The 22491-nt window shown below is 46.6% G+C and overlaps 2 protein-coding genes across 3 annotated transcripts in view; one reads left to right on the top strand and one right to left on the bottom strand.

Annotated features, from left to right (window-relative positions):
• Nucleotides 1–442: 442 nt before the first annotated feature.
• On the bottom strand, nucleotides 443–6724 carry Rbp4 (retinol binding protein 4). The gene is made up of 6 exons (XM_075973942.1): nucleotides 6606–6724; nucleotides 6369–6497; nucleotides 6146–6282; nucleotides 5881–5987; nucleotides 2045–2257; nucleotides 443–741 (listed from the first exon to the last, which is right to left on the bottom strand). The coding sequence occupies exons 2-6, from the start codon at nucleotides 6477–6479 to the stop codon at nucleotides 704–706; spliced, it is 606 nt and encodes a 201-aa protein (XP_075830057.1). The 5' UTR covers nucleotides 6480–6497; nucleotides 6606–6724; the 3' UTR covers nucleotides 443–703.
• An 8519-nt stretch (nucleotides 6725–15243) lies between these two features.
• The window catches only part of Pde6c (phosphodiesterase 6C), a 38914-nt gene continuing 31666 nt past the window's right edge, over nucleotides 15244–22491 (top strand). For both annotated transcript variants that reach the window (XM_075975087.1, XM_075975088.1), the window contains exons 1-3: nucleotides 15244–15723; nucleotides 21710–21862; nucleotides 21963–22052. In XM_075975087.1, the coding sequence (XP_075831202.1) occupies nucleotides 15244–15723; nucleotides 21710–21862; nucleotides 21963–22052 (723 nt within the window). The remainder of the gene's footprint in view (nucleotides 15724–21709; nucleotides 21863–21962; nucleotides 22053–22491) is intronic.

Here is a 22491-nt window from a genome sequence, read left to right on the forward strand (position 1 = left end):
AAAACCAAGATCCTCTGGAACCAAGGCTGTCTGCTGTTCAGTTTTGGCCCCATCTGAAGTACAAAGTGAATCATGCCAGAATCATGCCAGTGAGAGCAGGCTTCCCTGTGCTCGGTCTGACTCATGTTTCTCAGCCTCCCAGGTCTGGAGAGAGGTGAGCCTTCTGTCCTGCTCACCTCATGGGCCCTGGACTGAAAGCCTTGGGTCTGATGGCCTGGTCACACTTACTTCCTCTTGGGGTTTCAGTCCCTTAGTAGTGCTGTTGTTAAGGCCTTCCCGGATTAATGAGGAAAACCTTTCTTAGGAAGTTAGGAGCCAGTCTCTAATATAGAGATCAGGGATGTCTAGGTCAGGTCAAAGGTCACAGAGACTGGGACGAGAGAATGTCCTGGCATCAAAAAGTGCAGCCCACCGGCAAGCAAACCACAAATAAGTCTTCAACTCTAGGAAGATGGTGACTATACGTTTAATAAATCCCGAGCCTCAAACGGTCTCCCTGGGAACCTCAGTAAGATAAACGTTTGTGTGAAGAGATTCAGTCATTCTCATGCATGTGTTTATCCGACCGATGACAGCTGAGCGTCCGTCCACCTAGAGAAGGTAAGGAGAGGTGGGGACACTAGACTTCTGAGATAAATAGAGATGAAGATTGGACGAGAGTTAATCAGAAGTTGTCAAAGGAAACTTCGCATCCTTGATGTTGCTACAAACTGTTTCTTGAGGGTATGCTTTGACAGTAGCCTGAAATACAGAAAATAAAACCATTAATGACAAAGAGCTGGACAGTGCTTTTGCATATAAATGAACACCCAGGCAGACTTAGAGCCAGCGGCCCTTCTTATGCTTCTGTGTGGCTGTACTTCACAAATTCTCTCACATTGATCCTGAAGGTCTTTGAATTCTCCAGGGAGCAGTCACGCTGAAGGCATGGGACCTGCTGCATGGTTCGGTTTCCTTTTATGCTGACCTCTCTGCATCTCCTTGAAGCCCATCCTCCTACCTTGGGACACGAGGACCATGCCAGGCTAACGTCAGCCTAAGTAAGGTCATAGTCTTCATGATGTTCCTGCCCTGTGTCACCAGGAGGCACCACAAGGGACTTCAAGAGTGACAAAAATCTGAGTTTCTATTTGACTTAGCTACCGACTGGAGATCTCTGGCAATGTACTTAGCTTTTCTTAGTCTCCATTTTTCTCATTGGTGGAATATGTATTGCTAATGTTCCTACTTTATAAAGGATGTCCAAGGTTTACCTGAGGTGACTTAAGTGAAAGGCTTAGTGCTTGGAGGTGACATAATCCTTCACTAGCCCCACGTTCAGCTGCCCACCACCCCAGGGTGGCACTTTCCTATCTCTGTATGTCTGAGCTCACATTGTAGGCACACCGGACCATTGAGATGCCCAAGAAAAATGTTCTTTTTCTAAACCTCAGCGTGACCATTTTTGGATTTTGAAGTCCAACTGCCCACAGAAGTGAGTGCATGGTCCAAAGTACACAGCACACTTCTCCACGCTTCCGAGTATTAAATTAGGATCAGTTAAGGGCAACAGCTATTACACCATCCCTCTGTTATCCCAGGGGCTTTCCCTAAGCAACCCAGGAGGCTAATTGAGTGATCCTTGATTTTGTAAAGAATGAAGAACATTGCAGGCACCCATCTCTTCAGGACTTGCTACACTGCTGTTTTTGATTATGGTTTTTGTATAAAATGGCTGTATGTTCCACCCAGTTCTTTCCTGGGGACACCTCGTCATCAACACACTCTAATTCCTGCGGAACACTTTCTGTGGGTTGTGGCACCAGGAGTAAACAAAAGGAAAGGAGAGTGGCCCTGAGGTTCTGTTTACCAAAAGTGCCAAGATTTGGGGGAAAAGGACAGTTGGTTCCTTCTCCATGTGGCTGACGACAAAGCCCTGGCAAAGATTTAGTCAAGAAGGGCCAAGATAGGACCAAAGGGGACTCCTCAGATCACCCTCTTACACAGATGCAGCGCCCTCCTATTGGCCCAGCCCAGCCACGCCCCCTCAGGAAGAGCTGCTCACCATTGTGCTCGATCCACCGGTACTGCCTTTCTAGGCACAGCTCCTCCTGCCGCTGTCTCACCAGCCTCCGCGTCTCCGGGGTCAGGCCGTTGGGGTCACGAGAAAATACGAAGGAGTAGCTGTCCGCACAGGTGCCGTCCAGATTCAGCAGGCGGCAGGAGTACTGCAGCGCGAAGGTGTCGTAGTCCGTGTCGATGATCCAGTGGTCGTCGTCTGTAAGTCAGAGAGCCACAGAGGGCCCGGAGGTCTGACCAACTTGTTACCTACCCCGGACTCCGTGGAACTGGCTGCCTTTCCTTAGCGAGCGGAGGCTGCGGAGATTCCTGACCGCTTTTGCGCAAGTGGGCAAAAGAGAAAGGAGCTTGCTCTCCTTTACAGAAATGAGTCTTGGTACACAGAGGGCACCTCGTTCATGTCAGTGATAAGAGAAGTCACAAATCTTGTCCTGGTGTGGAGGACACCTTGTTCACATCAGCAACTCCTTGATAACAGCACAGCAGTTTTCTAAAGGACAGCTGAAGATGAACTTCCATCTTTACTACCTAGCGTCCACCAAGAGTCTAATGTCTGCCGGCCCTCAACTTATGCCATCCCCAACTACAGGCCACGACTTTTCAGTGCTCTGAAGAATCTACCTCCCACGAGCTCATGTCATTGGGATAGAGGACGCCAGCCGATGATAAGAGATTTTCAGGGTCTACTCTTATCCTTACTTAGGAACTCTATTCACTTCCCTGGGTTGACAAGTGGGATGCCTGGGGGCAAAAGATGCTCCTTATCCAGCTTCAAGTACTCCTTAGGATTGTATTCTGGGGGCGGGGCTGAGCAGATGGCTCAGTGGGCAACAGTGCTCGCTCGGCAAGTATAAGGACCTGAGTTTCAATTCCCAAGTACCAGGCATGGCTGTGTGGGTCTGCAAACCTAGCGCAGGGAGGCAAAGACAGGCAGATCCCCAGAGGTCACTGGCAAGGCAACCTAGCAGAAACAGCAAGCTTCGGGTCAGGGGAAGACTCTGTCTCAAAGGAGTAAGACCCTCAGCAAGACTTCTGATACCCAGTGCTCTGCTCTGGGCTCCACACGCACAGGCTGGTTCACGCACCCACACATTTACGTGTATACAATGCATGTGTGCACACACTGGGGAGCGGGGAAAAACTGTTCTCTTCATGACTTCCCTGGCAAAGCAGAATTCTTGAAAAATGCAGATCCTATCCGTGCCTCAAGGCTGGGGTGTAAGTTGTGCAGAGGCAACATAAAGCAAGCGACAGAAAGATCAGCAAAGGCAGAACAGGAGCTAAGTTAGTATGAACACGTGTGTGTGAGCGGCACAGGGAAAAAACAGATTTGTTATCAAAACCCTGTGTACAGGTAAGAGCGCTGTGTTTCAGTGCAGCCGTCTTGCTGATGATTAACCAAGGCTGAAGCCAGTGACGTCATGGCCATTGCCATATTTGGGGGGTATTCTTGCATTTATTCTATTCAAAATCATACATCATTACTCCATATTACAGATGGGGAGACAGAGGCACAGGAAAAACTAATTCCAGCAGGACCAGGACGCAGGGCAGGGCTGGTGTTCACCAGGAGAGCACATCGCCATGGAGAGAGTGCCTGAAGCTGGCAGTCCCTGACTTCCCCATGACACCCCAAAATAAACGTCTCATTATGGCTGTGTCTACATTGTACTGAATAGATAGACTGAGAGTTTAGAAATGCCTGGTTTCAAATGCTTCACAGAGGGAACTGTCTTGGTGGTTGGCCCGCCACTCATTGTTGTCACTGCTATGGAGTGAGACCCAGAAAATGTCCACTTGGCTCCCTAGACCTGTGTCCTCCACATGAGAAGCTCCCTACAGTTCCGAGGCCTAAGGATCCAGCTAAACCAACCAGGGGACCGATTCTAGCCTATTTCCAACGAAACATCTCAATAATCCAACAGCCTCTGTAAGGGAATGAAGTCTGAGACCTCCATGGGTTGAGTGATCTAGCCCACGGATTCTCAAACTTCATTTTGCAGAAGGAATTCACTGAAAGAGCCTATTGGAAACAGAAATACAAGGCTCCACCCAGAAGGGTTTCTGATTGAGTAATTCTGGTTTGGACCCAGAAATCTGCACTTTGAAAAAAGCACTGCAGCTGATTTAGTTGAAGTTGGCCTAGGAACCGTGACTTTGAGAAACACTGATGGAGCTGTTCAAACCTGTTCCTCACATTAATAAGTATTTCTTTGCCAAGAGAGTGGCAAACTTTATTTGGGACAAGGAAGAAGTCTTCGTTCATGCTTTCTGGGAGGGTACAACAAAATAACGATCATAGCTAATATTTAATAAGACCTTATTACACACAATGCTAAACACTTTCATATATTACCATGAGTAGCTGTTTTAACAATTTTATTAAATAGGAACTATTCCTTAACTCAATTTGATTGCAAAGGAAGTCAAGTTTTAGGGAATCTCGTCTACCATGAAGTCTCTACTCATTTAATATAGGTTGATGCCAATGTCCTTTACTCTCGAGATGTCCCACTCCGTGCTGGTAGAACCAGGAGGAAAGAAAGAGAACAGAGACCAATCCAGAGCATGGCCGGGGAGGGGACAGCAGACCAGAGCAATCTGCTAGAACTGAAGGATCTAACTCAGGGGCACAGCTCTTGCCTAACGTGCTTGATTTCCCAGGTCATTTACAGAAAAAAAAAATTCAGAAAAGTACCAGGGAGTCTGCCCCTCGTCTCATCCAGTGGACAAACTCTTGAACTATGCTTTTAGCTCTTTAATCTACACCAGGGTTTCAGGATGGCGTGTGTGCCCTGTGTGACTGGAGACGGAATTCAAAACCTTGTGCATGTTAGGCAATTGCTCTACCACTGAACTACAAACTCCAGCCCTCAGAGACATGCGTGACCATTACGCTCCACAGCTTCTTTATGAGAAGGCCAACTATACGGAGAAATGTATCCTGAGCAACCCCCTTCTGCTTGGGCAGTGGTTCTCAACCTTCTTAATGCTGCAACCCTTTTTACTACAGTCCCTCACATTGTGGTGACCCCTAACCATAAAATTATTTTTATTGTTACTTCATAACGGTAGTTTTGCTACTATAATGAATCGTAATGTAAATGCCTATGTTTTCCAAAGGTCTTAGGCGACCCATTGGGTCGTTTGAGCACACCTCCCCCCAGGGTTGCGACCCACAGGTGGAGAACTGTTACCCTGGTGTTTTAATTCTCCCTCTCTGAGATCTCACGGCATTTCTTTCTGCTCTAAATCATTCCTTAGTTATCAAGTAGCTTTCAGATTTATAATTTAAATGAAATGGGGGCGGGGATGGGGTTATAGAACGTGTAGACCCTTCTGAAAGGTACCGTCAGCTTTAGAGAACGTTGTCGGGAGTTCTCATAATCCTGCCTTGCATATGAGTTTTAGTATTGACGTAAAGGAGACGCTATTGCTTCCAGAACACTGCCTGGCAGGGCACTGAGCCGTGACCCAATTCTCTACACAACGGTCCCTTTATCTTGGATATGGGTCTCTATCTCTCCTGATGTTCCGGATTGTCGCAATGGAATCAGGGTTCCCACCCAAAGAGACAGAATGGAGTGGTGATGTGGGGGCCCAGTACGAGCAGGTCACAGTGGGGTGACCAGGAAAATGGCACCCGACCAACCCAAAGGTCCTTCTGAACTTGGACCAGGTATTTTAGGCTGGGAATCCAGCCACTCGGAATTCCACACTCCCTAAATTGAGATGGGGCTGAGGTTCTGCCTCTTGCAGCCCTTCCCAATGGTGCCACGGAACAGAAATGCAGCGATTTGGCCTGGATGCCCCACTACTCACTTCCTCGCTGGAGAAAGGAGGCTACACCCCAGTACTTCATCTTGAACTTGGCAGGATCTTCGGTGTCTGTGAAAGTGCCCACCATGTCTGCGCACACTTCCCAGTTGCTGCAAAAGCCAAGAGAATCTTGAGCCAAGTCTGGAAAGGGCTTCAACCCCATCCAAGGTGCTCCTTTCCCTTCCCAGCAAAGGAAGTTAAGCTTCCAGCCAGGCTAAGGCAGGAGGGACCTTGGAGGCTACCCACAGCCCACCAAGAGGCCACTGACCTCAGAATGCGGACTCGGCCCTTGGCTGTGGCGCTCATATGACCTTTCTCGTCCACGGAAAACTCAGCGATGATGTTGTCTTGCAAAAAGAGACCCTCGGGGTCCTTTTTGGCGATGGCGTACCAGAGCCCAGAGAACTGAGAAAGAAATGAGAGAGCTGGGGACTAGAGTTTGGGGTCCACCGCCGGCCCGCAAGAACCGGGGGACGGGGGCTGATACCTACACGAGCCTTGTCGAAGTTCTCCTTGACTCGGAAGCTGCTCACCCTGCAGTCGCGCTCAGCGCTGCTGCCTCCCAGCGCTGCCAGTAGCACGAGCGCCCACACCCACTCCATCTCGCTCAGGAGTCCGCCCTGCGGGACAAGCGCCCGGGTGACACCGAGGCAGGAGGACCGGACCGCTGGCCGCCCCATCCTGCCCCACCCCGTCCCGCAGCCCCCCGGGGGAGCGCGGCGACTCACCAGCAGGAGCCACGTGCAAGCCTGGCCGCCGCGTTCGCGCGCGCGAGGAGCCAGGGAGGCGAGCGGCTGTCCAGGGCTTTATAGCTCCGGGGGGAGGGGGTCGCGCTTTCGTAACCATGCGGGGTGAAAGACCGCGGGGAGGTGCCGGGGGCGGGAAGGGGGGCGGCTGGGCTTGCATAACGCGTCCTGACTCACCACCCGAACGCACGCGAGGCCCCTCCGCCAGCCTCGCCGCCCGGTGTCGCCTCTGCTCGGAGATTCGCTCAGGGTGGTCTCGGTGGAGCCAAACTCTCCAGCCCAGACGATCCACGGGGCCAAGAGCTGGCCCGGGGACCAAGCTGCAGCCAGCTGCGGTCTGGGGTGGCCTCCAGGCCCTATTGCCCTGTCTGGAGGCCTACGTGGCCATGGTGTGGTGATGATGGCCTCACTGAGCGAGAAAGAGACCTATGATGCAGCCTGGAACATTAGTGTTCCGGTCCTGACTTTCCCAAGTGGCCCCCGCTTCTTCTGAGGATATGTTGTGGAGTTTTGGGGTTATTTTGTCTGTGATTTTTTTTCCCCTTTGAAAAAGGGCATACTTTACTCTTTGAGGAGCTGTGGTACTATTTGCGTCAATATTTGATTTTTAGTTTCATCATCTAGAACTAAAACGCTCCCTGTTAAATATTTTCTAGAAACGCCACCTGGTCAGGACAGGAAATATTTTAGCAGCGCCGGTGGCCGAGTGGTTGATCGTCCACTTGTGTTGCCACACTTCCCTGAAACCACACTGAAAAACATAACTGCCAACTGTTTACCATACGTTTTTATTTCTAAGCCAAAGTGGGCTTTTTCCCTCCCCCCAAAACAGTGGAGAAAACTGGCTCAGGAGTAGACAAAGGGGAGGGAAAGAATTCCATAACCTTAGTGGTCAGTAGTCAAAAGGCTATTGATTCGCTGATTGCTTGCCTATGGCATGACACAATTTACTACGTTTTCTTCTGCTTTTGGAACTTGCAGTCCATCAAAGTGGTCCAAAGGGAAGAGTTTGACCAAATGAAATTTAACAATTTTTTTTTTTTGGCAAGAAAGTATTCGTGTCTCTATTGCCCCAGGTCAGACAGGAGACAACCATTTTTGCCATAGCTAGACCTGAAAATAAGAGCAGTTGGGGAAAGGATAGGAGACACACCACACAAAGAACTAAGTTGATGTTTCCTTAGCCACATCTGGCCACCTTGCAAAGACACCTGTGGCTTACTTTAGTTTCCTGTGACCTTTTGGACATTGCCTGGTTCTCTGCTTTATGCCTACCCCCACCCCCTTCCCCCGCAACTCCTGCATCCATTGTATTCCCTGCAGCCATGATGGCACCAGAGACTGTGTTTTAACTCCATAGGACTCCACAATTAGGGAGGACTTTCTGAACAGCAGACTAACTGGGAAACTGGACTGGACTAGTTTTACCAAAGGATGTACATTGCCCCTCAGTATCAACAGGGGCTTGATTTCATGAAGCACCCCATGGGCCCCTCAAATCCAAGAATGTCCAAATCCTTTCTATAAAATGATGCATTTGACTATAATCTACATATATCCTTGGGTACATTTCGGTCTTCTCTGGATTATAATGTTTGATAAAACCAAATGTTGTGTAAATAACTCTTGTGCTATATCATTTAAGGAATGACAAGCAAGCAAAACACTATGTTCAATGTAGACTCGTGTGGCATCTTGCTATGCAAACTGTTGTTAACTGTATTGTGCTGAGAATAATGACAACTGATCAGTAGAGACTTGGACATTAGAGCCTAACCACATGGCTCATAAACAAGCCGAAGGTGTCCAATACTCCGACACACACACTGGAGAGAGGCTGGGGTCTGTGGGATTGTGGGAGGTCACCACAGACTGTGCAACACATCATATTTCCCCACGGACTCAGCAGAGTGCTTGTTTTGCAGTAAATTCAATTTTTTTCTGTGTTTTTTTAATTTTCTCTGTCATTTTCCTTGAATATTTTTGGCTCACTGTTGGTTGAACCCACAGATAAAGTCGAACAGTGATCCTGACCAGCTCAGATAAGACATGCTCAGGAGGACGTGGCAGAACCATGCGTTTTGTGATGTGTGTGGTCTGTGTCTCTGCAGCCAGGGAGGCCTTCAGGGTACCTCCCTGGCACCTACCCCACAATGTATGCCCTTTTCACACTCCAGAACTTGAGCGCCAGCATGCCCACTGCCTCTGGATGAGGATTTCTGAAAGAAAAGTTCTGGAATTGCTCCGATCCTTTCAGCCAGTTCTCCTGGAACACGTCCTGGTGGCTCTGATGCTTGCTGCGTATGGAATAAACGTAGGGGTGTCAGTGCGTCTTCTCTCAACAGTATGTATTCATTTACATGCTAGGTTGAATCCTTGCCTCTCCCTCCTCTCTTCCCTTCTCCCTCCTTCTTCCCTCTCCCTCCTCTCCTGTGCTCCCTCTTCTCTCAAACCATGATGTTTTAGATCCCGGAAAAGAAAAACAGTTTATTTTGGCATTCTATCCTGGATTTCTTCATGATTACAAATATGTGAATTCAGGTCAACTAACGCTATGAACATCATAAATAACTTTTCAAACATGCATACACATGTATCCAAGGGGAAATATTTACAGCAGTTACCCTATACGATAGGATTTGAGACACTTAAGATTTTTCTTTGTACCTCCTGGATTTTTCTTAATTTTTGTACAGGTAAAATGTCAAACATAAACCAAATATGTCATTTGCCAACATTTTTATGAGTAGAATTGTGTTTTGAATTTGCATATAATTTACATAACGTTCATTTTTGCCATCCCTCACTTCAAGGCTGATAGTGGCTGTCTCTTTTCTTCTATAACACATCATTTGCACAGTGCAGATACAGACTTACCTTCCTTTAGTGAAATCAATGGCTTTTCAGTGTAAAGTTTGGTTTTTACACAAGCTTTATCTAAATGATACACAAAAGTTGAAAGTGGTATAGACAGTTTTTGTTCTTGCAGAGAACTCAGGTTTGAGTCCCAGAATCCACATGACAGCTCACAGTTGTTTCAGGGGATCTCTCGGCAGGTACCAACCATGCATGTGCTATATATATATATATATATATATATATATATATATATATATATATATATATATATACATACATACACACATACATGCAGGCAAAAACGTTCATACACATAGAATAAAATCAATTTTGCTTGTTTGTTTGTTGTGCCACCACCATCTGGCTTGAAATAAATATTTTTTAAAGTTATTTATTTTAAAAATAAAAGGTGAAAAGTAGCAGACTAATGCACTGACTTTCTGGGTGTTCAGTAATCGTGCGGGGAGGTCTATACCAGTGTGGCTATAGGGACTAAAAGGCAAATACTTGGTCTTTGTCTTCCAAGGTTAACTAGGTCCTAGGAGACTGTGGGCCATCTGCAAACGGTCCTGAAGCTCTGTCAAGTCACCTGTGTGGTGGAGACCAGAGCCAAAGGCTGGACCTAAGCAGTGCACAGAGGCTGCACAGAGGCTGGACCTAAGCAGTGCACAGAGGCTGCACAGAGGCTGGACCTAAGCAGTGCACAGAGGCTGGACCTAAGCAGTGCACAGAGGCTGCACAGAGGCTGGACCTAAGCAGTGCACAGAGGCTGCACAGAGGCTGGACCTAAGCAGTGCACAGAGGCTGCACAGAGGCTGGACCTAAGCAGTGCACAGAGGCTGCACAGAGGCTGGACCTAAGCAGTGCACAGAGGCTGGACCTAAGCAGTGCACAGAGGCCGGACCTAAGCAGTGCACAGAGGCCGGACCTAAGCAGTGCACAGAGGCTGGACCTAAGCAGTGCACAGAGGCTGCACAGAGGCCGGACCTAAGCAGTGCACAGAGGCCGGACCTAAGCAGTGCACAGAGGCCGGACCTAAGCAGTGCACAGAGGCTGGACCTAAGCAGTGCACAGAGGCTGGACCTAAGCAGTGCACAGAGGCCGGACCTAAGCAGTGCACAGAGGCTGGACCTAAGCAGTGCACATTCTGCAAAGAAGAGGGTCAGCACAGTCTTCAAGAGCCTGACTCCTCCTCAACAGGTGACACAACCTGGAAGGAAAGAATGGGGGGGGGAGAGAAAGAGAGAGAGAGAGAGAGAGAGAGAGAGAGAGAGAGAGAGAGAGAGAGAGAGAGAGGCTGATCTGATTAATTAAAGGAGCCTGGGGTTCTTCTGAAGCTCAAGTAACCCTTGAGGACCAGACCTTCATCTGACTTTGATAATAAAGAAAGGGTTAATTTTGGTCACCTCCATAGTCTTAACACGCATCAGGAAAGTATAACCAAAGATTTAAAGGAATGATTTCTTTTTAACAGTCTAAGAAATACCATTTGATGATGACCCAAATGTGGTATATATTATAAATCCATATACTGATACCAAGCATTTACTTTATTCCAATTTATCTTGCTCAGTATTACAAGAACACATTTTATGATAATGTTTAATATGTTAATTGTGCCAAATCAATGGTATTTGCTGTGGTATTTCTATACATTCATATAGCACATATTGATTATGTCTAACAACTGCTCTCCACTCTCTCCACTCTTCTTCCTTGCCCCCCGCCGTCTCCCACCCCCTTCCTGTTCCCTGATAAGCACTCTTGGAGTTTCAGGCCATTGGACCCATCTTTCTCTGTATGAGAGAAAGCATGTGATACTTGTCTTTCTGCATCTGGCTTATTTTGTTTAACACACTGGACTTGAGTTTTATCCATTTTCTTACAAATGATAGAATTTCATTTTTGGCTGAATAATAATACTCCACTATATATAAATTATATATTTGCATCTAATTTACAACTATATATTACACACAAATTACATATTTTTCTTCATTTGTTAATGAGCATACAGGCTAATTCCACCTCTTTTTTTGTTGTTTGCTTGTTTTGAGACATGGTTTCCTCTTTGTAACAGGTCTGGCTATCTTGGAACTCACTTTGTAGACCAGGCTGGCCTCAAACTTGCAGAGATCCGCCTGCTTCTGCCTCCCATGTGCTGGGATTAAAGGCGTGCACCATCATGTTCAGCCTGACTCCATCTCTTAACTACTGTGAATAATGCCACAGCAACCATGAGTGCAGTGTCTCCTCTTTCCTGGCTCTATTTCCTTTGGGTATACATGCAGGAGCAGGCTAGCTGGATCTGGGAGTTCTCTCCAGACTGCTTACCACGGTGACTGTGATGCTTCACTTACCTCCCACCAGTGCACAAGGTCCCCTTCTCACCGCATGCTTGGCGGCATCTGTTGTTCTGGTGGTGACCGTTCTACCTAGATGAGATACAGCCTCAATACAACTTCAGTTTACACTTCTCTTAGACCTAACTACATGCGTGATTTTTCTCACGTATCTAGTCACAATTTGTATTTGTCCTTTGAAAAGTATCTACTCAGATCATTTGCCAGTTTTTAATGTCATTTAAAATACTTTTTGTTAAATTGGTTTTGACAGTCCCATCCATGTAGTAATGAGTTCTGATTATTTTCATCCCGTTGTCTCCCATGCACCCCTCCTCACAAGTCCCTTTCATATGTTCTTATGTTTAGCTAGGTCATCTGAGTGACCATAGGTTTGGATGGAGCTATCCATTGGAAGTTGGTGATTTTTACACTTGATTTTATTTATGGGCTGTGTTATATTACTTTTTTTTTATTTATGTGTATGTGTGCCCTCAGAGGCCTGAGAGGGCATTGTATGAATCCTTGGTATTACAAGTGTCTGTGAGTCAACTGATGTGGGTGCTGAGCTCTGAACTGGGTCCTCTGATAGAGCAATAAACACTCAACTGCCGAGCCATCTCTCCAGCCCCAGTGCTACTGGTATTGATTTATATATGGAGAACTATCCTTGCGTTCTCGGAATGAGACCAAGTGATAGGACCGGATGGCTTTGCTGTAGAATTTTGTCAGACTTTTAAAGAAAAACAGTATTTCTCAAACTGTTTTTGAAGAATTGAAAGAAAATAACTCTTTATTAAAAAAAATGTGTGTGTGTGTGTGTATCCATGTATGTCTGTATCTGTATCTGTACATGCACATATGTGTGAGGGTGCCCTCAGAGGTTGGAAGCAGCCAATTGGTCCCCTGGAGTTGGAGTTACAGGTGCTTATGATTCAAGCCACCCAAGTGGGAGCTGGGATCTGAACTCTGGTCCTTTGCAAGGGCAGAAAGCAAAGCGCTTTTGATAGTTGATCCATCTCTGCAGCCGAAGAGAGGGACTCTTTCAAACTTACTCTACAAGTCCAGCAGCACCTTGTTAACAGGTTAAACTGGAGAGAATAGTCCTCTCCTCTCTCAAAATTTCTGAACCCCCCAGTACAGCCTCGAAAGTCCTGTGATTAGGACGCAGGCAACATTCCTGGACTCAGCCCGACTTTTGTTTTTTTGTCTTGTTATCATTTAGTTTTAGAGGAAACTTATTACTGATCCAATCTCACTGCCTGCTGTTGCCTGATTTGGGTTTTTCATATCCTGACTAGGACCAAGGGCCACCATCTAAGGATGAAGGAACAGTCACCAGGCACAAGCCCTCCTGAGAGGAGACTTGGTGTCACACAGCAGGAATAAGAAAATGTGGGCACCTTACGAGACCCTTTGGAGTAACAGGCAAGTCACCACCATATACATGGGCTTAACTTACTAATGCTGACATGAATTCTGTTCCCCTGGGAAAACCATGTTGTAACTAAGAATTTCAGTTCCTGGCCTTGACCTCTCTCATTTGTGACTGAGAGTGCTGACATCCTAGTGAGGTAGAGTTTTGCGTTTATAGACATAAATGATATCTGCACACTGTCCCTTAGAAGCCAATCTAAAAGGGATACGCTAATAATTTAAATTCACTGTTTTTCATTTCAACCTTTATCTTGTGATGTTTGAAGCTTTATTGAAACAGTTAAAAGATAAGGGCTTGGAGTCAGCCCTTAAATATTCAAGCCAACTGGATTGGAAAGTGTTTAGTTCGATTTAGGAGATGTCTGATAGTTTTGCTTGGGTGGTGTGGATAATAGATCCTAAAGTTTAATAAAATAAACATTAAACGAAAACTTAGTAGCGCTGTGTGCTCTGCTCGCTAGCAGGCCCTGAGATGTCAAGGTTCCTAGCAACAGAGGGCAGCTTGTGTAATAGGCTGCCTCAGAGGGGGAGAATGCATGATCCCTAGCTACCCTGACCGAAAACAAATATGTTTATTTGGTATATTAAGCAAACTAATATGCTTAGAGGCAGAAAAGTCAGTTAGAGATGGCATGGTCACCTCTGCAGTCATGTAGTCTGCGGGTCCCCTGCAGATGGTAGGCATATTTTAAAACTGTGTTTAACTCTCTTAGTAATAGGCCCCAGTTTTGTTCCTTTCAAGTGGCTCTAAGATCCAGTTTTCTTACATGAAGGCCATTGTGAAAGGAGGTTTTAAGGGAAAGGGTGTAACAGGATTTCTTTTCCTTTTAGGCCATCAACCAGCTTCCAAATCATGACACAGAGACTTATTAGCTATGAATGCTTGCCTCAGCTTAGGCCAGTTTTTTGCTAGGTCTGATACCTTAACCTGTTTCTCTTTGCCTACATTTTGTCTCAGGGTTTTTTACCTTCCTTTCTTTCTGCCTATCTTACAGATATGTCCTGCTGTCTCCATGGCTGGCTGAGGGATGCCTGGCTCCTGGCCCAGGGCATGTCCCTCTCTTTTTCTCTTATTTCCTTCTCCCTTTCTTTTCCCCTCTTTTTTCTGCCCACCAATCTTGTCTATGCCTCTCCTGCCTAGCTAGTGATTGTTCAGCTTTTTATTAGACCAAACAGGTGCCTTAGGCAGGCAAAATGAAACAAATGTAGTATATCTTTACATCATTAAACAAAGGCGGCACAAACAAGTACAATACACCTTCACATAGTTAAAGTTAATATTCCACAGCATAAACAAATGCAACACATGCTTCCTTCATTAAACTGGTATTCCACAACGAGAGTAGAGTAGACAGAACAACTGGGGGGATCAAAGGGCTTTGGAGAAGAGGGAAGACTTAATATTCATTTTTGTGCTACTCGGATGTGAAACCCTTCTGTCTCCCACGCCAATGCGCACTGAAATGATTAAAGCTGCTACATACGCAAAACCCAAAACCCCAAGCACGTCTGAGGTCTATACACAAGCCATCCGGACAGCTATCACAGTTTAAAGGGTCTGTCTATGCTACTGCTAGGTAACCAAGGAAAGAGGTCTGGGATTCTTCTTGGCTTTGGACAACAGCAGTTGGGTTGTTCTTCTGGAACAGACATTGCCGCTTGACTCTTGCCTGGCTGTTCAGAGATTCTCTGGTGATTCTCAAGGACTTAGGGGCTAATAATGCTGAGGGATTTTGGGCCTGAAAGGGCTGACTAATCCACTGCTTCTGGGCTCCCATAAGCCGAGGTCTCAGGCCACGTCCCAGGCAGTTTGAGAGAACGGCTAAGCAACCTTCCTGCTTTCCCTTTGGGGGCCTAAGGAGGTATCACTGATGCGTCCTTGATGATTTTGGCCAGGATGGATTTTCTTTTCGTCACTCTGGCCCCGGTGTCACTCTGAGGGGTCTTCCTCTCTGGACAGCAGCAGCAACACAAGCCACACCATGGGTGAGATCAGCCAAGATGCTGTGGAGAGATACCTGGAAGAGAACCCTCAGTTTGCCAAGGAGTATTTTGACAAGAAGCTTCGGGTGGAGGCGCTGGGGCCGATCTTCCAAAACAGCCATCCAGGGGTCCAGGCCAGCATGTCTCTCCCTGAGATGGCGCAGGTGGAGGAGTCAGCCCTGTGCCTGGAGCTACTGCGGCAGATGCAGGACGAGGCAGGCAGTGCCGAGCAGGTGGCTCACAGGGCCCTGCAGAGGCTGACTCAGCTCCTCCAGGCTGACCGCTGCAGTATGTTCGCATGCCGAGCCAGAAATGGTACACCTGAAGTGGCCTCCAGGCTGCTGGACATCACCCCAACTTCTAAGTTTGAGGACAACCTGGTGGCCCCTGACAGAGAAGTCGTGTTTCCGTTGGACATTGGGATAGTTGGCTGGGTCGCTCATACGAAGAAAGCCGTTAATGTCTCAGATGTGAGAAAGGTAGGTGGCCCTTCCTGCAGTAGGGCAGAGGTCTTGTCACAGACCTAGCCAGACTACAGTTAACAAAATACAAGGTGCCCGTCAAAGCTAGGTTTTAGAGGAGCGGTGAATACAGTTTTTATTGTAAGTGTAAGTGAGTCTTGAAGTGATTTTGTTTGTTTTCATTTTTTTTAAATCAGGTGCTCCTGGCTGGCTTGGTCTAGTATGTTCCTCGTCTTCTCCCCATTTCCTCCACTGCTTTGGGAACTACCATTGTGCCAAGTCCACTAGGAGATTAGCCAGCACATCAAAGTCTAGTACAGGGAACCGTTCCCAGGCCTCTCGGTCACAACCCTTGGAGGTTTCTCTACGATGAACCGGCTAATACACAGATTCTTCCATCCATAGGTCCACGGTGCAAAAAAAGAAAGCGTTTCTCCTATTCAAAGTTTAAAATCTTTGACTTGAATCCTCACAAATGTGGATTTAAGTGATTCAGTGCCCATCCCCCACAACGGGGATGATCAGCTGCAAGTTCCAGTGGTCACAAATTCCAATTATATAAGGAGGGAGGCCTTTGCACCCTGCTAATGACCAAGACGTCACTGTTCTAAGACAAGGCATCGCTATGCTCCTTATGGACACAGAAAAATCATCTCTTTCTTCTGACCACTGGCACACATGGTCAGTCGTTTTAGAAAAGCATTATAAAACGCTAATCACCCATAATCCCTCACTGGGAAGCACCCAGAGTGCTGGCCCGCGGTTTCTGCCATCTTACACACGTCTGTCCCATTACTGTGACTTACTGTTAACAGACAGGGACACCCCTGTTCTGAAGGAGGGGAGATGAGTCAGAGGGCAGCCCCTGAAGTGTCTTCTGTTCAGGGTTCATAAACCGACTCGTGACTAAGGGCAGCTGAAAGGTCGGAGATAATCTCCAAATACCTCCTGAAGCTGATTACAGGAGGCTTACCCAGACAGTGAGGATCAGTGCGTCAAACATTAGCGCCATTCCGCAAACAACCGCAGGACACTCCTCAGGTCCAAGGGTTGATTTGTCTAAAGACTGCATCTCTTGACCCCAGCTAACAGGTTATGTCCTGATGTTTTCGAATGAGAATATACTTCTTCACCTCTCCAAAATTATAGACATCAAACTTCAGAATCTGATGTGAGCGTTTATTTATTTTTTTTCTTCTGAGACTTTTTTTTTTCTAAGGAGAATTGGGCAAAATGATTTCTGGTAGGGAGGAGATAACAGCAAGAATGCATCCTAGCCTGTCTTGTCCCTGGAGCGTCGCAATAAGGGTGACGGACTCGGGGAAAGCTTATCCCTGTTTCCCTCAGCACTCCTGGTATTCAGAATCAGGTGGAGAGGCACACCGTGTAGAAGCTGGAGAAGCTGAGCTCAGCGGGAGTCGGAGGCCTCTTTTCTCTCCAGTGGCCTACTAGAGTAGTCAACTCCAGCTCTCCGTGAAATCAGATTAACAGTGCCTGTGCTTGCGACTCCCAACAGACCAATCACAGTAGACACTTAGTCTGGGACGTGGGCTCCCTAGGTGGTTCTGATACGCGGCCAGTTCTTTACACACAGGTCTGTTGGGTGAGCAGATGCGGCAGGACAAAGAGAACTTCCTCAACTGTGGGCTATCTGAGTAGGGAAGGCTTGGTGAATCTTTAGCCCAGCCCTCTCCTCTGTCAGATGGGAAGTTGGAGGTCACAGAACAGTTTTTGCCCCAGAGTCCTTGGTAGATGTCAGTGAATGGGAAGAGCTGGGACGGAATCAAGGGCTCCTGACTCTGGCCAGCGCCTACCACTGCTCGGCATCTTCGTGGTGTCCCGTGCTTTGGCCACTGCAGTAAAATCTGCAGCAAAGGAAGGTTGGAGCTGCAGTTTTTTGTTTGTTTGGTTTTGTTTTGTTTGCTTTGTTTTTGTTTAATTACTTATTTTTATTGTTTTTATTGAGCTACACATTTTTCTCCACTCCCCTCTCCTCCTCCCCTCTCCCCTTCTACCTTTTTTCATGACTTCCACGCTCCCAATTAATTCAGGAGATGTTGCCTTTTTCATCTTCCTATTTAGATCCATGAATGTCTCTCTCAGGGTTCTCTCTGTTGTCTGCTTTCTCTGGGCTTGTGGAAACCAGAGTTTTAAGGGAACTCAGAATCACTCTTTACCTTTCTATCGCATTTGCCAGTTAGTAAAGAATTTTTACTTCTTAACCTTCTTTGATTTGTGTTTGTTTGTTTGCTTTTTGAGCCAAGGTTTCTCTGTGTAGCCCTAGCTGTCCTGGAACTAATGCTCGTAGACAAGACTGGCCTCGAACTCACTTGTCTCTGCCTCCTGAGTGCTGGGATTAAAAACGTGTACCACCACTGCCCGGCACCTTATTTGATTTTTGACAAGGACCCTTTACAGATGCCATGGCCCATGACGACATTTCCACCTCTGTAGTAAGAATCTGTTCCAGTCAGAAAGACAGGGTGTGAGGTCTGGAACAGTCGCCGAGGTCCTCAAGGCTTTCCTTTCTCAGCACACCACGGATCACACACACCTCTCATTGGGGTAGCAGTGTGGACAGGGTGAGTGTGTAGGAGACCCCTAGACAAAGATGCAGAGGTGGTTGCTGCTGACCATGGAAGCCATGAAGGTGGTAACAGGGAAGTCATGACAGTGGCCTGGGATCAGATCCACGGCTGAGGTCTAGTCACTGTAATGAACTGAGTTTCCACCCCTGAGAAGGGAGACAACTAAATAAAATGATTGGCTCATAGTAGTTGCTCAGTTAACTACTACCTGAGGCTAGATCGCCCAAGGACTCTAGGTAAAACCATATACCACTGTCCTAAAAAACAAAACAAAATTCTAGGTCATTTCTAGTGTTTACATTTCTGGTAGCATGCAGAATACCTTCCTATACCAAAGATACTAGAACACAGGGATGGAGGCTCTATGTAGGCATCCGTTTGACATCTCCGTGTTCAGTGAATTGTGTAGGTGTTGTTTTAGCAATGAGACCCTGAGGGCAGTTTGTGGACAGCAACCTATGGTCTTGGACTGACGAGTCTCATTTCCCCTAGAGTGGGTGTTCTCTGAAATTGAAGAGCATATACTACGTGCCTCCACAACCTGTTTCTCAAGTCCCTGACTTGGAGCACTTACTCTCCAAACTCGGCCGTCAAGTATTGCCGTGTGTCAGCATTACCTGCTGCGGGTGCTGTAGGAGTTTATGTCCAAGGAGATCCATTTCTTTCTCTTCTCTCAAAAGAAATAAAGTGTGACAGGAAAGACCTTAGCTTGAGGAAACCTTTGGAGAACTGGCAAGCTCTGGCAGTGGCAAGGGGATCAAACAATCCAAGGGGGCAAGAATTTTAATGTGCCAGACACGATGACACATGCCTACAATCCCAGCACTTGGAAGGCAGAGGCAGGAGGAGCTCTCTGAGTTCAAGACCAGCCTGGTCTACATAACAATTTCTAGGACAGTTTAGTTCAGGGCTACATAGTGAGACCTGTCTTGAGAAACATTAATCAATCAATAAATAAAATAAAAACAAAAACAGGACACAGCATACCTAAACTTATGGGACACATTGAAGGCAGTTCTAAGAGGCAGGTGCACAGTACTAATTGCCTAATAAAAAAATTGGAGAGATCTCATATTAGTAACCTAGCAGCACACCTGGCCGCTCTAGAACAAAAAGAAGAAATCATACCCAAAATAGGAAGAAATAATCAACTGTTTATTGAAATCAGTAAAATAGAAACAAACAAATTAATTAAAAACCAATAGAAAGACAATGAAACTGAGAGTTAGTCCTTTGAGGAAATCAAGAACCGTCAGCCTTGGGCAGGCAGCCTTCTTTCCAACCAGTCTGGACAGAACCTAAGCATTCAGTGACCAGCTTCCCCAGTAGGCAAGGAAACAGCATGGGGGGCATATCTCAGCTTCCTGTTGTTAAAAGATTTCCTCCTTTTAACTTGGTCTCAACCATCAAGAATCACTGACCCTTTTATTGACCTAGCGCACCTGGTCCCCAAATTCCTGCTCATACGATTGCTATGGAATAAAATGACCCCAGATGACATTCTGCTGTACTCAAAGATCGGCGCCTTGTTCAGCCATCATAGAGAAGCTTCCTCCTGCAGCAGATAGGAACAAATACAGAAACCCACAGCCCAATGTCATGAAGGAAATTCCAGACTCTGAAACAGTTCTGAGAGGGATGCCTTGATTAAATCCCCCTCCCAGGGCTGAAGAGTACCTGCAGAAGAGGAGGTCAGGAAAAGTGCAAGAGCCAGAGGGCTTGGAGGACAAAGAAATCAAGGCCCTCTAAGTCAACAAGATGAACGCGCGTTTGAACACACAGTGGCTGAGGGAACATGCGCAAAGCATGCGCAGGGCCTGCGTGGGGCTGTAGTGCATAGGGCTCTCCCGTTGAATGGAGAAAAGCACACATCTCTCAGCCGGAAGTTGTCTCCAGTTGATAACTACTTGCAAATGAAAATTTCTTTTTCTCCCATGGAGTCTTGCGAGGGAAGTGAATAGCTCTTAGGGGCAGCCTGCATGCCCAGTAGTTCATGGCCAACAGAAATGAATACAATGGCATCTTTGGAGCTTCCTTTTCTTCTAATGTTGTGTCAGGGCTTTCCCTCGATTTTAAAATTTTATCTTATTTTACTTGATATGTTTTTGCATTTTGTCTCTTTTAACCTTACAGGTTCTTTGCATGCACATTTTGGCTTCCAGTTTAGTGTTTTTATGGGTTTTCTGAGTGTGTGAACGAGAGGTCTCTGTTTCTTGCGCCTTCTCTTCATCTGTTTTGTTCTATCCTGATGTGCTGGGTTTTGTTCTAACTTACTATATTATACTGTATCCCTTAGAAGCCCATTTGTTTTCAGAAGAGACAGAAAGGGGGTGGATCTGGACTGGAGGGGAGGTGGGCAGAAACTGGGATGGGAAACCATATGTAAGGAACATTATTTAGGAAAAAATATTTCCAAAAAAAGGAAAAGAAAGTTTAACATTTCATAATCGAATCTGCACAGATAATTTCATACAACCTGTTTTTCCAGTCAAAGGGGTCTTCACTCTGGAAATCTATCTCATAAAAGCAAGAACAGAATGACTGGTGTGGTCTTGTTTGCAGACTGCTCAGGAAAGGACAGTCACAGGGAGTGTCGTCTAGGATCTAAGTGGAGTCCACAGCCACAAGCTTCACTCTGGAGGACAGGCCCTAAGACGATGTTAAGTGATTCAAATGTCACATAAAGTTAGACAAGTAAATAGAAGATAGAGACATCTTTGTCCAGTCACAGAGAAAGGTCTGGAAGGCACTACAATCTTCCTTACGTGGGAGAAGTTAGGAGGTTCTTGAGCAGTGGTTCTCAGACCTCCTAAAGCTGTGCCCCTTTAATACAGTTCTTCATGGTGTAATGACCCCAACCATAAAATTATTTTCATTGCTACTTCATAACTGTAATTTTGCTACTGTTATACATTGTAACGCAAATATTTTCGGAGATGGAGGTTTGTCAAGGGGGTTGCGACTCACAGGTTGAGAACCAGGGGTCTTGAGGGATTACTGATTTTTTTCTATGCTTTGTTAGAGGGGTTGGTGGTTTCACCTGTACAGTTTGCATTAACAGTCCTGGTGTCCAGCATACTTCCCCTCCCTGCGCACACGGCTATAACCTGGTGACCCCCTTTTTATCTTCTTAGCACCTCACTTTCCACCAGGTTGTGACATTACCTCCTTCCTCCTAGTGATACCTCTGCCTGATCCAGATAAGTTATTGCTTGGGTGGGAAATGAACATTCCAACACGGACAGTTTTGTCCCACACTGATTACAGAATGACACCGGGCAGGGCTGAGGGCGGGACTACTGGACTAGAGCTCCTGCCATCTGTTCCTAGGATTCCAGAGAGTGTCTTAGAGGTAGCTACCACTCTCTGATTCTGTCCTATTTTGGCAAGTTCATGAACGTTTTTATCTTTTCCAGAACAGTCATTTTTCTGACTTTATGGATAAGCAAACTGGGTATGTCACCAAGAACCTGCTGGCAAGCCCAATTGTGATGGGAAAGGAGGTCCTTGCTGTGGTCATGGTGGTAAACAAAACCAACGCTCCTGAGTTTTCCAAACAGGATGAGGAGGTAATGCTAACCCAGAGTTCACCAGACACGCACAGGAAGTGACTTGGACACCCAAAAGACGCGATCCCAACTACAACTTGTTCCTCTCTGTGGCCTGTAGATCTTTTCCAAGTACCTCAGCTTTGTTGCTGTCGCCCTAAGGATGCAGCACACCAGCTACCTGTACAGTGTGGAGTCCCGGAGAAGCCAGGTAAGGGGACAATAGCAGTAGTCGTCCCATGCCTTCCCTCCCAGCCTTCAGCCTCCATGTGTGTGATAACCAACTGAGCTTGTTCAGTCTATTTCCTCGTTGCCTGTGGATTCTGTACCTAGGATGTGGTGGTGATTACAGTACCCACCTCATATGGCTGGGGTGACTGTTAAATTGTCGCTAGTTCCCACTTAAAGCTCTTAGTTCACTGTAGGAAAAGAATCATTTATTTGTGGCTACCGGTTCCATGAGATAGAGGGGCAAAGAGGAATATCCGTAGTCAGGATTCTCAGTCCCTCATCCATGTAATACAGAAGTGGGCCTTGAGATGAGTGCGTCTAAGGTCTCTCCCTATTCCATTGTTCCAGGTTGGGCTAACTCTGACTAGCTAAGGACCCAGGGAGGAGTTCACAGGTCCAATGGCAAACCACTGATACTG

Source organism: Microtus pennsylvanicus, chromosome 5, assembly GCF_037038515.1.
Source record: "Microtus pennsylvanicus isolate mMicPen1 chromosome 5, mMicPen1.hap1, whole genome shotgun sequence".
NCBI classification, from domain to species: domain Eukaryota; kingdom Metazoa; phylum Chordata; class Mammalia; order Rodentia; family Cricetidae; genus Microtus; species Microtus pennsylvanicus.

Coding starts and splice junctions, on each gene's coding strand:
- Rbp4 (XM_075973942.1), bottom strand. CDS start 6,479: ATGGAGTGGGTGTGGGCGCTCGTGCTACTGGCAGCGCTGGGAGGCAGC. Junction 6,283..6,368: donor AGAACTTCGACAAGGCTCGT/GTAGGTATCAGC, acceptor TTTCTTTCTCAG/TTCTCTGGGCTCTGGTACGC. Junction 2,258..5,880: donor CTCCTTTCTCCAGCGAGGAA/GTGAGTAGTGGG, acceptor TCTGACTTACAG/ACGACGACCACTGGATCATC.